At 37.7% G+C, this 16,683-nt stretch overlaps 1 protein-coding gene and 1 long non-coding RNA gene across 2 annotated transcripts; both read left to right on the top strand.

Moving 5' to 3' along the window:
• Positions 1-1,124: 1,124 nt before the first annotated feature.
• LOC118826736 lies at positions 1,125-1,607 on the top strand. The gene is made up of 3 exons (XR_005008771.1): positions 1,125-1,159; positions 1,253-1,322; positions 1,480-1,607. It is a non-coding gene; the product is annotated as an uncharacterized LOC118826736 (long non-coding RNA).
• On the top strand, positions 1,608-16,642 carry LOC118826132 (the record flags this gene model as incomplete). Its single annotated transcript, XM_036597018.1, has 7 exons — positions 1,608-1,830; positions 1,952-2,302; positions 2,583-2,690; positions 2,808-2,842; positions 3,056-3,163; positions 11,727-11,823; positions 16,587-16,642. Coding segments are annotated over 7 exons (978 nt in total), but the record flags the coding sequence as incomplete, so codon positions are not given.
• Positions 16,643-16,683: the final 41 nt, after the last annotated feature.

Here is a 16,683-nt window from a genome sequence, read left to right as displayed (position 1 = left end):
TGCCATATGGGAACACCATGCAATTATACCTGATAAACATTATTCACATATACGCTGAAATACATTCTAAGAAGGGTGAAAAGGAATTCATCAGCTCAGTGAAATCATCAGTGTCAGCATTTTCTGCATATTGGACCAGACACCCCAGCCCCCTCAAGGACTACAGACTCATCACACTCACATCCCACATTATGAAGATCTTTGAGGGGCTGGTCATTAAAAAGCTCAGACTGTCTGTCATGGACCACCAAGACCCCCTACTGTTCGCCTGCCAGACATACATAAGTGGATGATGGTCTAATCTACATGCTTCACAGAGCCCACTCACACCTGAATAAAGCTGGGGCCACAGTCAGGATCATGTTCTTCAATTTCTCCACTGCCTTCAATCAGGGCTATAAGTAAGATCAGCATTTTTGTGAGGTCTGTTTCCCAAAAATGTGCTCTACATCACTTAGTAAATTAACTTTTTTTTCTTTTCTCATCTATAATTATGTACCTTTTCCTTTTAATTTGGTCCTTTATCATCCCTGAATTCTTTCATAAGCTGCTACACAATATGGTATGTGAAAGTATGTGAAAACCTGACCATCACACCTGTTTAAGATTGTTTGACATACCATTCTAAAACACGTTCCTTTAATATTTATATAATATGTTATAACCTTATTAACCTGATATATGTAAATAAGTTTGCCCTCCTCTTTGAGGCTTTCACAGACTCCACTCTTTTGGGAAGACCTTCCACAAGACTTTAGAGTGCGTCTGTGGAAATTGGTGCCCATTCAGTCAAAAGAGCATTTGTGAGGTCAGGCACTGATGTTGAATGAGAAAGCCTGGCTCACAATCAACTGTCCGATTCATTCCAAAGGTGTTCTTCAGGTCAGGGCTCCTTGCACGCCATTGGAGTTCCTCCACATCATTTCGGTTATTTTGGTGTTATGTTTTTGGCTGAATCAGGTCTGTGACCGAGCAGTAGTGATTTGCATCTGATATTCTATATTTGTACCCACTGATGTGATTCGTTGGAGCCCAGTTCAACTTCCTGATATAGCAGCCAATCAGCTTTCAGCACAGAATTATAAAGCTGCTTGGAGGTTTTAAGAGTGATGCACACGTCTTACCTACAACCGTACGGACTATTTCTGGGCTACAAACTGTAAGTAAAATTGTATAAACTGACTATATAAGAATAATAATATATAAAAACACAAATACTAACTTTTTAATACTTTTTCCAACTTTTCTTAAGGAGATACATTACTTGAAGAATTTGACAATGGTTCCATTTTATGTAACTGTTTTGCTCTCATCAGCATTAGGTACTGCTTTACTGTTTTTTCTTTGCTTTTCAACATTAATGTTCATTTTGTGTTTCTTAGTTGGATGGTACATGGATGTCACTAGTGCTTAATATACAGCTTTCAGTGAATATAAAACAGTTTCAAAAGAGTTGTACTTTTCTTACTGTCTCTTCAGGTAGCCCCTCGAATGCTGATGTTCCCTCTTTAGATGGGATGAAGTTCATTCAAAATGGGCAAAATATCACTCTGAATTGTCCTTTTGCAACTTTTGAAGCGCTAGCGACTGCATGGCTCAAACAGACTCCAGGAGAAAAACTTCTTCTCATTGCTTCTGCTTATCGTTCTACAACAGTTACCTATCACAATGATTTTGACAAGAGTGGCCGCTTTAATGTTTTCAGAGAGAAAAGCGGTTTTAATCTGAGTATCTCAAATGCAGAACCATCTGATTCAGCAACATATTACTGTGTAGCTGCAGATTATTCACAAGCTGCATTATTAGACTACACAGTTTTAGTCCTCAAAGGTAGGTCTTAGTCTACTACAGTCTGCTTATATACCACTAAGTTTGAAACCCACATCTTTCTACATTGTTAACCTGACATCTACATCTCACTGAATAATCAGTAACATTTTTCTGTCTTTAGGTTCATCTTCAAGTGTCTCTGCTGTTCTCCAGCCTCCTGTATCAGATCCTGTTGAACTGGGAGGAGATACAACTTTGCAGTGTTCAATACTCACAGATACGTCTGCAGGAGAACACAGTGTGTACTGGTTCAGACATAGATCAGGAGAATCTCATCCAGGAATCATTTACACTCATGGAAACAGGAGTGATGAGTGTAAGAAAAGCTCTGAGACTGATTCTCCTACACAGAGCTGTGTCTACAAACTCCCCAAGAGAAACCTCAGCCTCTCTGATGCTGGAACTTACTACTGTGCTGTGCTCACGTGTGGAGAGATCATCTTTGGGAATGGAACTAAACTGGACTTTGCAGGTAAGAGCAGATATTCTGTAAGAATATATACATACATACATTTGACTATAAGAGCATACAGTCCAATGTATGTATGAATTTAGATGTGTGAATTAAATGACCTATGGTACGGAGATTTTTCACTTTTGTAGTGCTGCAGTGTTTGTATGTATTGGTGTTTTGTAGTTTCTTAATTAAATAAAATTTGAGCCGTTGATGATTTCAATTTTAATGACAATTTTCTTTTTTGTCTTCATATTTTTTATTAAATTATAAAGATATGATTTCTTGATTATTATAGGGAAAGGTGTTGTTGATCCAGCCATTCTTGGTTTAGCGGCATCAAACATCATATCCATGTCTCTGATTCTATTTCTGTGCATAAAGTTACACAACAGCGATCATAAAGGTATGTTCTGCACATATGAGCATATGTTTATTAGTTTCATATTTCCATTGAACATAGTTTAAATGTAATTTGCATAATATGGATAAAATATTTTTGAATGATTATTATTTGTTGAAGATGCTGCTGGAGGTCACACTTTTCAAGTCGATCAGGTGATTTTTACTCTTTTTTTTTATTTGTGCTTCCGAATATATGATTAGTATTTATATCAGAGACTGTAACGATTCTTAAGAGTAAAATATCACATCTTTTTAAAGTGTCAGTCATTCAAATTAAACATACTGAAGACTGATTTATCCTCATTCTGAAATGTTTAATTGTTCATCATGTATAACTGCTACATGTGTGTCTGTGTGGTCTGTCAGGCTGAAGACACCGATGTCTTGAACTATGCAGCTCTAAGCTTTGCACAATTGTCCTCCTCAAGAAGAAGCAGAGCAAAGAACAGCAGTGATCAGCCTGTGTACGCACAGGTAAAGACCCAGTAGAAAGAAAATCAAAGTTAAAATTAAGAGTTAAAATTAAATTTGGAAAACTACTGTCACCACAACTACTTCATTTCAGTTCATTTCAGAAATGTTAATGGATATTGTAATTACTATAAACGTATGTTGCTATATATATATATATATATATATATATATATATATATATATATATATATATATATATATATATAAATGTGAATATTTCTATGTGAATAAAGCATTTTATAACATTTGCATTGTTTTTATAATTTCAGTATATTTCAGTGTATTTTAAATATATTTTTTGTATCTATTATAGTCATATTAGAATTTCACTTCACAAAATGACTAACAATCATTGTAGTGTGGCCAGGTTGTGATTACTATTTCTTGGTCTTAAGGCTTCATTCAGGATGCTTTTCTATTGATGTTCTGTCCACTAAATCCATGAATTTATGACCCTTTTCATGAGAATTTTAAAATGATAGCTCAATCAAACTACAGTGTGGGTCATTTCATGTCAACTCACCTAAGCCCAGTCTAGTCAAGACTTGGATTTTCATTTAAAAATTACAAGAAAAACTTCAGTTACTTCATGCAGATGGAACAGTTAAAGCTTTTTTTGTATACATTTTAAATTTTTGCCTCTGCTTGTTCTGAACATTAAACATTGAAGTTAACTGCTAAAGAATGACTGATCTGAGGTGAATTCTAAACAGTATAGATATAAAAGAAAAAATTATGAATGTAAGCATTGTACACGTCTCTTTAATAGAATTTATCAAGCCACCTGTGAAAACAAAGTTTTCTGTGATGTGATTTAAAGTTAGACAATTTTAACATGAGTGTTAGCAAATACTGTAATCTAGGTAAAGGTTAGAATACTGTAAAGCAAACCGGTATGCCTGTTAATAATGTTGACACTGAGCTCTCTTCCATAGAGTTTAATGCAAAACGTTTTCAGCTTCAAGAAAATTAATAAAAACAGCACCACCCTCCACATAATCAGGATAGTATGTGTCTGAATTACACACTTCTCAATAACCCCTTTTCACTATCTCTAAGCCTAATGCTTCAGGTTTAATTCACTGCTACTACCGTTCTCACTGCAGGTTTGTTCTGATTATTTTAATTTTTTTATTTTTTTTTTTTTCCTGACGTTTACCATCATTTAATGGAGCTCTGTCAATCATTATGATGAAGTGCAGCACTTTGAAATATTGAATAGTTGAATGGATACATTTTAAGTTTTTGCCTGGATCATGCCTTGGTGAGTTGGAATGACACAAATAACAATGTGTAAATTAACTCAACACATGTAAAGTACTGGGCAGCCTCTTCTTGGCACACTAACTTTGTTCTGATCCTTTTTTCTCCATATATTGCTTTGGGGTTCATTTCCATTGAATTTTTCAAGAAAAAAAGGGTTCAACTGCTTGAAGCAGTTAACTACTGAAACAGCCAAGAATGAGCTGAAAGAATAGCTGGATATACTTAAATTCACTATTACAAAAAACATTCCACTATAAATCAACTCATTTCATGTTGATGTATTAGACAGCAGCTGAACTAGCCTTTCATCTAATATTTCATCTGCCAATTTGGTTGTTTTAAAAAGAGACTGATTTCATTTCCTTACAAAACCTTTCTCTGTGTAAGGATAGTTTATGCTCAGTTGTTTCAACATGTACAAATTACAGATGTTTGTTGTTTAATAGTTTGGTATTTGACTAACAAGTGCAATATAAAGAAAAAAGTAAAACAGTAAACAGAAAAAAAAACACTCCAAATGATCTATAATGCTGAAGGAAGTCTGTATCAGTTCGTTAGTTTGCATAGTTGTATGAATTAAACAGAAGATTTATAGGTTATTCCATGCTAACTCACCTAAGATCTTGCCAGGCTCTAGGTAAGCTGGAGTAAAATGAACCATTGACCTTTAACCTTCAAAGTTTGGCCTTATACTACATAGACAGAAATTATGTTTGGAGACTCGTTTACCAGTTTTAACAGATACCATCAACCAGAAGGGTACTTGAGGTGTTGTGAGATCTCACTGGCCTTAACTGTTCATTCATTGTATGTGTGTTAAAGACACTGACTAATCTTACACTTACACACTTCAATTTACATTGTTTTAACAGATAAACAGAAAATGATGCAGAGAAATGGTTCAAATTTCTGGATCTTTTCTCTACATACTAATTTCTTGTCTTCACAAGACGTACATTACATGTGCATCAAATGTTTCTTCTGAAACTAAGGGTATTAAAAGGGAATCCATTCTACCCATTGCTGCAGTTAAAGCCTCTATTCTTTTTGGAAGTTTTTACACATATAATATTGCTGTCAGGATTTGATTACATTCAGCCACAGGAGCATTAGTGAGGTCAGGTACTGATGTTGAATGATTCTTCTGAATCATCCAACTCTTCCAACTCATCGGATGGAGCTCCATCACTCCAGAGAATGCAGTTCCACTGCCTCATAGCCCAATGTTTGAGGGGCTTTATACCCCTATAGCCGACAATTAGCATATTTTAGACGTGTTAGCAGCCATTATAACTTCACATGAGTTATCTGATTACTGAGCCTTAAAATATCTTGTGATCACATATACATACAGGACAAAATATAAAGCTTATGTCACTGTTAGTTAAAAGTTAATCATTATGCATTTCAGTAATTCACTGATCCCTGAGCCGACAGAACATGATTGAAGAGCCCTTGAGCAGGGCACATAACCCCCAACTGCTCCCCAGCCATCGTGAATAGGGCTGCCCATCACTCCAGGCAGGTGTGCTCACTGCCCCCTAGTGTGTGTGTTCACTAGTGTGCATGTATGTGGGTTTTTTACTGCACATATGGGTAAAATGCAGAGGTATAAGCACAGCCAACCAATGGTTCTGAATTCTGATGCTACGGAAGTGTTTACCAGAGGAGAGAAAGGAGAACAAGGTGAAAGGTGGGTGATCCATCATGAGAATGCATAGACAGCATAAGGACAGTACAGATGATGTGTGAATGGGAGCAATAATCTAGTAATCCAGTCTCAGCTCTCTCTATGGTGTAGTGGTAAAATATGACTATAGTTATTGTTTCATCCGTAACTTCTTTAGTCTCTTCAAAAAGGCAGCAATGTGTGCTCTTTTAAAGGAAATTAAAGAACTCAGGATGCTACAAGTGTTTAGAGACCAACACAGCTGCACAGACCAGGAATCTGAAACTGCTGACCAGTTCCACAGGGGAGTCATGAAGTGATGCCGATTGGAGTATGGTCACTTGCAATGAGCTCCTTGGTCTTAGTAACAATCATCAGGGCAAGATTGTTGTATCATTGTCAGAGTGGATTATTGGACATTAAATGTACCCAGACTGTGTCAGCAAGAACAGTCCATCCACTGCAACATAGAGTGTAGGCTTGTAGTGCATAAAACCCTCATTATAAAGACAAATGCGCATGTAAGACTTCAGTGGTGCGAAAAACATGGATCATATCATTTCTTCAACACTCCTGTAGAGTGCCTAAGGCAGAAGTGTTCAGTCTTATCTAAACAGGGCTGGTTTTCATTTCAATCAAGTAGAGTCACAGCTGCTTCTTTGGAATAAAAATCTGCAGCCATACCAGCCCTTTGCAGATAAGAATGGACACCCCTGCCACAGGCACTGGTCAGAGATGTGGAAAAAGTGATATGGTCTTATGAGTCACGCTTCACCATATTCTCCAACTGGGCAAGTGCATGTGTGGTATATTAAGCCTTTATCCTATGATAACAGATTTCTATCCTAATAGGAGTTGGCTCTTCAAGGGATCACTGAATGGTTGGAAAAAACACCAAACACCAACCCACCCGCCAGACCAAGATACCATGAACCCAGATAAAAGGGCAAAATATCAACATTTATATTTACTTTGTAACTACACTCGTTGTCTATTTTGTCAGGTTCATTTACCACTCAGGTGCACTTTGTACTTCTATAATTACAGACTGTAGTCTGTAATTGGTTATCACCCTTTTACCCATTTACCACCAAAGAGCAGGTATTATTTGGATGATTGATCATTCTCTGCACTGCAGTGACACTAACATTGTGCTGGTACAAGTGGAGTTTTTATTCCAGCAGTGTTGAGTTTTTAAAGTGTCCACTTACTGCCCACTCTATTGGAGATACCTACCTTATTGGTTCACCTTAAAGTCAGAGACAATAGCTCATCTGGTGCTGCACAGTTTGTGTTGGTCATCCTCTAGTCCTTCTTCAGTGGTCATAGGATGCTGCCCACAGGACACTGATGGCTGGATATTTTTGGTTGGTGGATTATTTTCAGTCCAGCAGTGACACCGAGGTGTTTATAAAAACCAGCAGCACTGCTGGGTCTGATCCACTCAGACCAGCACAACACACACTAACACACCACCACCATGTCAGTGTTACTGCAGCACTGAGAATGATCCAACACCCAAATAATACCTGCTCTGTGGTGGTCCTGCGGGGGTCTTGATCCCTAAAGAACAGGGTAAAGGGGGCTAACAAACTATACATGGTGCGTGTCTGGTCAGTGTATGTAACTGGTCTAACACCCTTAATACTGACTGAAACTGAGCCATCACAGATCATGTGACTGGTGCTACCACTGACACAGTGATTTGTTGTTTCGCCTATGGATGGAGTCGGCATTCCTTGTTTAAAAATGGAGGAAAGTGTTGTAAAGAGGGATTATTGGATGAGTGCAGTCTGAAATGAGAAGCTTAAGTCACCCAATAATTTTGCATCAAGTACTGGACAATGTCACGCATCCCTCCGGCTCTGAGACGCTCACGAACTCCATCTCCCAGAACCCTCTGGGGGATCACATGACCGACAACTCTTCTCAGCGCTCCAATCATCGATCTCATTCTCCTGAATACTGATCTTGTACACCTGTTCTGTCACGTGTCTAGTTAGATTTAGTATAAAGCCCAGGCTTTTAGACTAGTTACTTTGTGAGGTATTGCTCCTTCGAGTGAGAGAGCTACTGGGCAGTTTTCTGATTGCCTTATTTTTACTGTTTTATCTGCCTGGAATTTTTCGACTTTGTCTGCTTGTCTCTGCCCCTTTGGATTTGGTTGCCTGGCTGTTATGGTTTTTCTTTTCTGTCTTTGGATTTTTTGGGGTTTGACCTCTGCCTGTTTCACGACCACAAGTTTCGCCCAAGTCCTTGACAATAAAGCCTCTCTTTTTGATTTTTACCACAAGCGCCTGAGTCGTTTGGTTGCGTCACAGAGAAAAACTTGCTGAGTGAGGATTACAACTGTGATTCCTCTTTCCACCCTACTCACAGTAAGATAAACATGTTAACATGTTTTCCAATATTTTGTTTTATTATTAATGTAATCAAGTCAAAGTTCATTTATACAGCATTTTTGACAACAGACGCCATCACATTCAGAGTAAAAATGAGAAACAGATCTATAAGAATCAGACAGTGTTGCCAGTAAAAAACATTTACTACTGTTAAAAGTTTATTACAGAGAAAACCATGAACATCAATGACTACTGTTAGAAGCCTGTGATAATGATCTGCTAATATGAATATGAGAAGAGCTCGGAGTATTTTGAGGCAGGGAAAGCAGTGTCTATAACAGGGGTCGGCAACATGCGGCTCCTTTACTGTCCTGTTGTGGCTCCACAGCAGAATTAGATTTTTGGGTAAAAATAAAATAATCATCCTTTGCAGTAAAATAAAGCTCTGCTGATCATTCTTACAGTTTTAACAATAAATGGTCTCAAATGCTGGAGTTACTTATAACTGCTAATTAACCCTTTAACCCTGAAGGTTGACATGCAGACTGCTGGTCACCATAGCAACGCAATCTAACCAATCTCACCTAGCTAGCAGCTAATGAAAAGGCAAAAAGAAAGATTTAATACAAACATCAATTTGGAGATGACTGGGTTTATTTGCATTCATAAGAACTTGGCTGGTTTCCTAAAACATTTAATCTACAACAACAAATTTTCAAACACCAAAAAGTTGAGAAGTTGAAATCAGCTTTGCGTTCACCAGCTTCTTGTTTGAATTTTCCCGTTTCACCTTAAATGGTGCAGCAGTTACATTTAAGGTGGAACAGGAAAATTCAAAGAAGAAGCTGGCGAATGAGCAGCTGACTTCAGGCTCATAAAAAGTTAAATGTTAAAAGACACTTTACAAGAAACTATTCTACTTTTGCGGAAAAATATCCTGCTGGAGATGTGAGAAAAGTGGCTATAACTGAACTAAAGCTTAAAGCACAGCAAAGTAAGTCTGTGTTTTTATTTATATTTTTAGCCTATAGTAGTACATTAGCACATACTGAGATATATACAGCCACGGTGGTAAAATGGACCTGAAATGTTGTGGCTCCCAAAGTGGTTTGATTTTATTGAAAGGACAAAATGGCTCTTCCTAACATCTGGGTTGCCAAATATCAGCTCAGTGATATCATTAGTTTCAGCATTTTAGGCATATTGGACCAAAAAGGACCCAAAGGATCACAGACCCATTACACTCATTTGTCACATCGAGAAGATTTTCGAGAGGCTGGTAATTAAACATTTCAGATGTTTGATCATGGACCACCAGGACCACTACTGTTCATCTATCAGACACAAATAGGTGTGGATGATGCTCTAATGCCCAGTCACACCTGAATAAAACTGAAGCCACAGTCAGGATCACTTTCTAATATTTCTCCAGTGCCTTCAGTCCTGCCTATCTCTGACTGTGAAATAAGCTCCAATGCAGGTTGATGTCTCCAGAGTTTCCTGGAACATCTGACCATCAGGCCACGGTTTGTGAGACTCCAGAATCATATAAGAATCCAGAAGACTGCTTATTGGACAACATCAGCTCAGAGGTTTTCTGATGACGCTTCCTCTGTAGGATGTATTCACAATGAAGATAAATCAGAGTGCAGGGGGCTGGTGGAGGACTTTGTCTTGTGGGACAAGGAAGATCACCTGCATCTAAAAATCAGCAAAATAAAGGAACCCGTTTTGGATTTTGAGTTTGTCAGAGTGTATATGGGACCAGTTAGGTACTTGCAGACCATTTTGAACAATTCTGCCTACTCCTCGTGGCATGATACACATGAGCCACAGGTTCATTCCCCTAAAGGTGCTCTAGGAGGCGCTTTTGGGGATCTTTTCTGCCAAGTGCCATCAGACTATACAATGAAGCATGCTACCTCGCAATCACTACATTCTCAAAATCAAAACATTTTTCATATATTACTAGTTAGCAGAGACAACCTGTAAGAGAAATGTTCAAATCTTGAGACGTTTATTTGGTGAGGATAAAGGTTTGCAGCCCAACAGTAGTGAATAGAATGCTGAGCTCTAAATTTAGGCCCACTGCTGTGAGTGGTTGAAACCTGAATCAGCTTCCTGTTATGAGAGCCAATCAGCTTTTAGCACAGAATTATAAAGCTGCTCTTGTAGACGTTTTAGGTACAGAATGCATGTGTATTACCTACGTCTCGAAAGATTACTCCTGTCCTTCAACATCTGTAAGTACGCTAATAGAATAAACATCATTCTAATAGCAGAGGATTATATATGCACATATACATATTTGTTATTTGTTGTGTTTTCACAGCATAACCAAATGTTTTTTCCTCTTTTTTTCACCTTTTTTTCTAGGAGAGCCTTTACTTGAAGTGTTTGGCAATGATTCAATTTTATATCACAGTTTTGCTCTCAACAGCTTTAGGTACTGTGTAAGTGTATTTTTCATTCTTTTTTTATTCATTTTGTGCAGCTTAGAAAGCACATGGATTATGAAAGTGTCTAATGTACAGCATTCTGTAATTTTTTTTAGGTGGCACCTCACAAGTAGACATCGCATGTCTAGATCGGCTGAAGTTTTTGAAGAATGGGGAAAATTTTAATCTGACTTGTTCTTTTTCATATTTTGGTACATTAGCAATTGCCTGGTTCAAACAGACTCCAGGAGAAAAGGCTCTTCTCATTGCTTCTGCTTTTGGTTCTACTCCACAATATCACAATGATTTTGACAAGAGCGGCCGCTTTAATGCATCGAGAGAACAAAGCAGTTTTACTTTGAGTATCTCAAATGCAAAAACATCTGATTCAGCTACATATTACTGTGCAGTTGCATATTATACAGAGATTGCATTATTAGGTTGCACAGTTTTAGTCCTTGAAGGTAAGTCCTAGTCTACTACAGTCTGCTTTTATAAAATTCCATCAATTTTGAAACTTAAGTGCATTGTAAAGTTGATATCTACATCTACATCTTATTCAATAATCACAAAATAATATTTTTCTATTTTTAGGTTCATCTTCAAGTCTCTCTGCTGTTCTCCAGCCTCCTGTATCAGATCCTGTTGAACTGGGAGGAGATACAACTTTGCAGTGTTCAATACTCACAGATACGTCTGCAGGAGAACACAGTGTGTACTGGTTCAGACATGGATCAGGAGAATCTCATCCAGGAATCATTTACACTCATGGAAACAGGAGTGATGAGTGTAAGAAAAGCTCTGAGACTGATTCTCCTACACAGAGCTGTGTCTACAAACTCCCCAAGAGAAGCCTCAGCCTCTCTGATGCTGGAACTTACTACTGTGCTGTGCTCATGTGTGGAGAGATCATCTTTGGGAACGGAACTAAACTGGACTTTGCAGGTAAGAGCAGATATTTTGATTCTGTGCTTTTCTCAAAATATCACACAGTAAGAGTAAAATATGTGGCAGATATATGATGCAAATGAGCCATGAAATCGATTTTTTTTTTTTTTCACTTCTATTGTGTTGTAGTGTACAGAAACACTAGTGGTATGCAGTCATGTAGCTATTTACTTAAAGGTTGTAGATAAATTGAAATTCATGTAATGATGAAATTCTTAATCAGGTTTTAGTTCATTTTGTGTTTGTTTGTTTTACAAATGACATTAATCAGACATTTTGATTCAGTGATACAATCTGATTTCCTGACTCTTGATTGTTATAGAGAATAGTGTTTTGGACCCAGCCATTCTGGGTTTAGCAGCATCAAACATCATAACCATGATAGTGGTTTTATTTCTGTGCAGAAAATTACACAACCATCATCATAAAGGTACATGAGGCTGAGATATGATTGTTCATTTCATACCTCTATATTTCTACCACATTGTGCTCATTTTTGCATGTTGTGCATTAATGTTACATGTTTGCATTATTGTTATTTGAAGATGCTGCTGCTGAAGGTCAAGTTCAAGTAAATCAGGTGATTATTGCTGACTATAAATACTATTCCTGTTTTCTTTCTAATGGCAATAAGAGTGGTCTAAAGTTTTACATTACCATTAGTGCACATCTATGTGAAGCCTGGTTTATTGCATTTTCAGATGTTACATCCTTCACTTGCTTTGTATAACTGCTAGTTGTTTGGTTGTGGAATTTGTCAGGCTGAAGAAACTGACGTCTTGAACTATGCAGCTCTAAGCTTTGCTCAGTCTTCCTCCTCAAGAAGAAGCAGAACAAAGAACAGCAGTGATCAGCCTGTGTACGCACAGGTAAACACCCATCAGTAGAAACAACATCAGAGTTACAATCAAACCTGGAGAACTACTGTCATCATAACTACTCTGTAAGAAGTGCTCCGAAGAAGGCAAAAATGTTTTACGCTTTTAATGTAAGTTAATGTAAAAAAGACTTTATTTCAAGTGATTTTCGAGCATTTCTATACTTCATTAAACAAGAAATTTTCACATAATGTACACATCAGCTCATGTACTCAAATAATGAAGAAAAATAAAAATCTGACAAAAATAAAGATTTTTGTTTCTGTTTTGTTTTTGGACAGCAATGAAATATGACTGTATAGCATTATAATTACTTTAAATTATTGTACCATTGTATGTGTTATTTTTCATATGTGAAAGTATTGTTATGCTTAATCCAACTTCGCATTGTTATTATAATTTAAGTATATCATGAATTTTATTATTTATTTGCATGTACAATAATGAATGTAGTGTTATAATTTGCTGACCTTGCAAGATGGTTCACAAACCACCAGATATATTCAGAAAAGTGCCATTTCTTGGTGTTTCGGTGATGCTCTTATGCTTAGTGATGTTTTCACTATTGCTACTTCCAATGTTCATCATACTGATACTAATCACTATTAACCTTCCAATGTTCATTTAAGCCAGCAATGGGGAAAATGAACATATGCCAGGTTTATTCGGTGGGTTAGAGCAGGGACCATCTGTAATGGACTCTGGACCTCTGTTCCCCACTCATGATTTATGTCCAGCTGAACACAAATAGAGCACCATAAAGTTAATTAGCAACATTTTTAATGCTGTTTCATGGTTAATAAATATGTATGCAGGAACTAAGCAGACACTGATTAATAGAGATACCATTAACTACAAAGGAACAATGGTTAATTACTCAGTAGGTAATATGAATTAATTATTAGGGCAGTTTGTTATTACCTAACCAGAAATCACTAAGGCCCAATCCCATTTCTCCCCTTGCCCCTACCACTTAGCCCTTAGCCCCCTGTTTTGCACGTTCATATCTAGGGTTAGGGTGTCCCAATTTTTGTTGGGATAGAGAGGTAGGGCGAAGTGTTAGGGCTACATGGCCCTTCAAACGGAGATTTTTCAGAGGCACACTCCAAACAGAATTACAATAACTATCGTATTATCTTAGTTTAATATCGTTTCAATGTATTATGGTCGTTTTCTTCATAACAAACATAAAAATCACTAATAGCTTGCTAATGATTCAGTAGCTAGCTTGCTAACTTTCCGTTCCACCTTAAATAGTCTAGCAGTGTTGACGCCTGAAGCGCCAGAATGTAATTGCTGCACCATTTAAGGTGGAACAGGAAAATTCAAGCAAGAAGCTGGTGAATAGCTGACTTCAGCTTCGTATCACCAAAGAATTAGCGATGGGTGATAATAAATAATTGCCCCCTCTTTGAAAGCACATGATGCCCTAAATGTAACTAAAGCCCAGCAGCGAGGTTCCTGAAGTTTTCCCTTCTCTGCTATCACTGAAGGCGAGCCGGGTCGCCTACAGAGCACCGCCAGTAGCCTGTTAATGAAGCAATGTTTTTTTTTTGTTTTTTTTTTTTGAAGGTCCCATTTCGTAGGGCAAGATTTCAACCATTACCCCTTGTAAATCAGTTCCAAGGGGTTAGGGTGACACTCGAAAACAAGGGGTAGGGGTAAAAAGAAGAAATGGGATTGGGCCTTTGTCTTACATGTCTGAGAGTGAACTACTTACTAACTATAACTTCTTTCTAATAACTCCTAATCACATCATTGTCTGCTTAATTGCTGAGTCTGACATGCTTCCTGGAGAAGTACTAACTGATGTTTAGTAAACTCAAGTACTTAGTGTTAATCTCTAATTAAGTATTTTGCTTCACTATTTCAACTTGTAAGAACTGTTAGAGGTAAAACACACATTGCAGTTTGTTAACTAATTTGATTAAACCAAGATTGAAATGAAAAGGTTTCAGTTGAAAATGAAAGTAAAGCGAAGCAGGGCCATGCTCCAAAAACACGACAGTTCAGTTATGATGTGTTCATTTTACTTCCTTTTTATCAAATAAACTTAAAGCTGCTGCTTATGTGTTGCATTGCATGTACATGTTAGCTAGCCAATGTAAGCTGAGGTAAGCTAACGAGCAGCCCAGTGAAACCATGTGTTTTAGACATCACACAGAAAAATATGGAATTAATGTACACTTACATAACATACTGTAATTAGTCTCAGGACTATTTTCACCTTTTGTTTTGTTTTAGTTGTACATATTCTTTCCAATGATACAACTCAGAAATATGTTTCATTATTTATTAATAGTAATTAATTGTAATTGTACACATACAAAAAAGGAATTCTGAGTAGTTCTTGACTAATTTTTAATAAGCAACATATTTACTCTTGAATAATTGTCTTTATTAATACTTAATTTGTGTGCAAATCAGTCATTACAGTATACTGATTACTGAGAATTCCCACTGCCATGCCTTTCACTTTACAATACTGTTCCAGCTCATTATTTACTTGTAAGGAATTACACAGTAACACCTCAGTCTAGTGATGGGTCTCCATGTTTTCCTCTTTATAATACTGTTCCAAATCATAAATAAACCGGTATCTCAGGCTTATTACATACTAAGCCTTATTATGTAGTAACTACAGGGACTTCAGTGCAAGCTAGTTGAACTATTCTTAGGCTATAGAAGTGTATAATAAAAATTTGGGCCTGCAGGTGGGCCCCAGCCAAGGGGTTAATTCTTAAGGACTGACACTGTAACACCTCAGTCATTATCTAACATACAGACATTACTTTTTCATTTGGTAACTTTTGGCAGAGACTCCTCAAAGATTATTGAGCTAGCTATATTCTTCTGTGAGCCATCTCTGTATTTAAGCATGCCCTCAAGAGTTTAGACTTTAAACTGCGATTTACAGAAGACACAACACTGGCACACGTGGTCCAGAGAAAGAGTTGAGTTTTCTATTCTAAAAATGGGAGGAAAGAAAACTGTTCTACTAGTTATAGTACTATTTTAGCAACGGCTCCATTTGTTAGCTAACGTACAAATTGGTCCAGAAGGTTGAAGGTTGCTGGTCAAAATGAAACACAGAGGGGCAGAGGCATGACTAGCCCCAATTTGTTTAGCATTTTAGGCATACTGGACCAGACACTCCAGTTCCCTAAAGGACTACAGACCCATCACACTCACCTCCCACATCAAGAAGATTTTCGAGAGGCTGGTAATTAAACAGCTCAGATCTTTGATTGAGGAGCACCAGGACCACTACTGATCATCCATCAGACACAAATAAGTGTGGAGAGAGTGAGTGGGCCCACTCTGATGCCCACTCTCACCTGAATAAAACTGAAGCCACAGTCAGGATTATGTTCTTGTATCTCTCCATTGCCTGCAATCCTGCCTCTCTGACTGTGAAATAAGCTCCAGGCAATGCAGCTTGATGTCTCCAGATTTTCCTGGAACTTACCATCAGGCCACAGACTCCAGAACTATATGAGAATCCAGAACACTGTTTATTGGACAACATCAGGTTTTCTGATGACTCTTCTTCTGTAGAATATATTCACAATGAAGATGAATCTGAGTGCAGGAGGCTGATGGAGGACTTGTCTTGTGGTGCAGGGAAAATCACCTGCAGCTAAATATCAGCAAAACAAAGGAAGCTGTGTTGAATTTTGGAACCTGTCAGAGATGGCCCAGTCCTGCAAGTACTTGGGGGTCCACCTGAATGATTGACTGGACTGGACAGGACAGATAACATGGATGCTCTGTACAGGCAAGTGGCTCCTTTGAAGGCCTTTTAGTGTGTGAGCAGTCCAATGGTGTAATTTTATCAGTCAGTTGTGACACGCTTTCTTTTATATGTGGTGGTCTGTTAAGGGCCTCAGCATACTTCAGACGAAGTTCGCCTGGCTTCAGCGAACGACATGACCTGATTGCGAAGAAAACGAACAACCACAGACGTCACGCGGAGGCT

Source organism: Colossoma macropomum, unplaced genomic scaffold, assembly GCF_904425465.1.
Source record: "Colossoma macropomum unplaced genomic scaffold, Colossoma_macropomum, whole genome shotgun sequence".
Taxonomy (NCBI): domain Eukaryota; kingdom Metazoa; phylum Chordata; class Actinopteri; order Characiformes; family Serrasalmidae; genus Colossoma; species Colossoma macropomum.
Note: the sequence above shows the minus strand (reverse complement) of the source record. Positions and strands in the feature narration are given on the sequence as shown.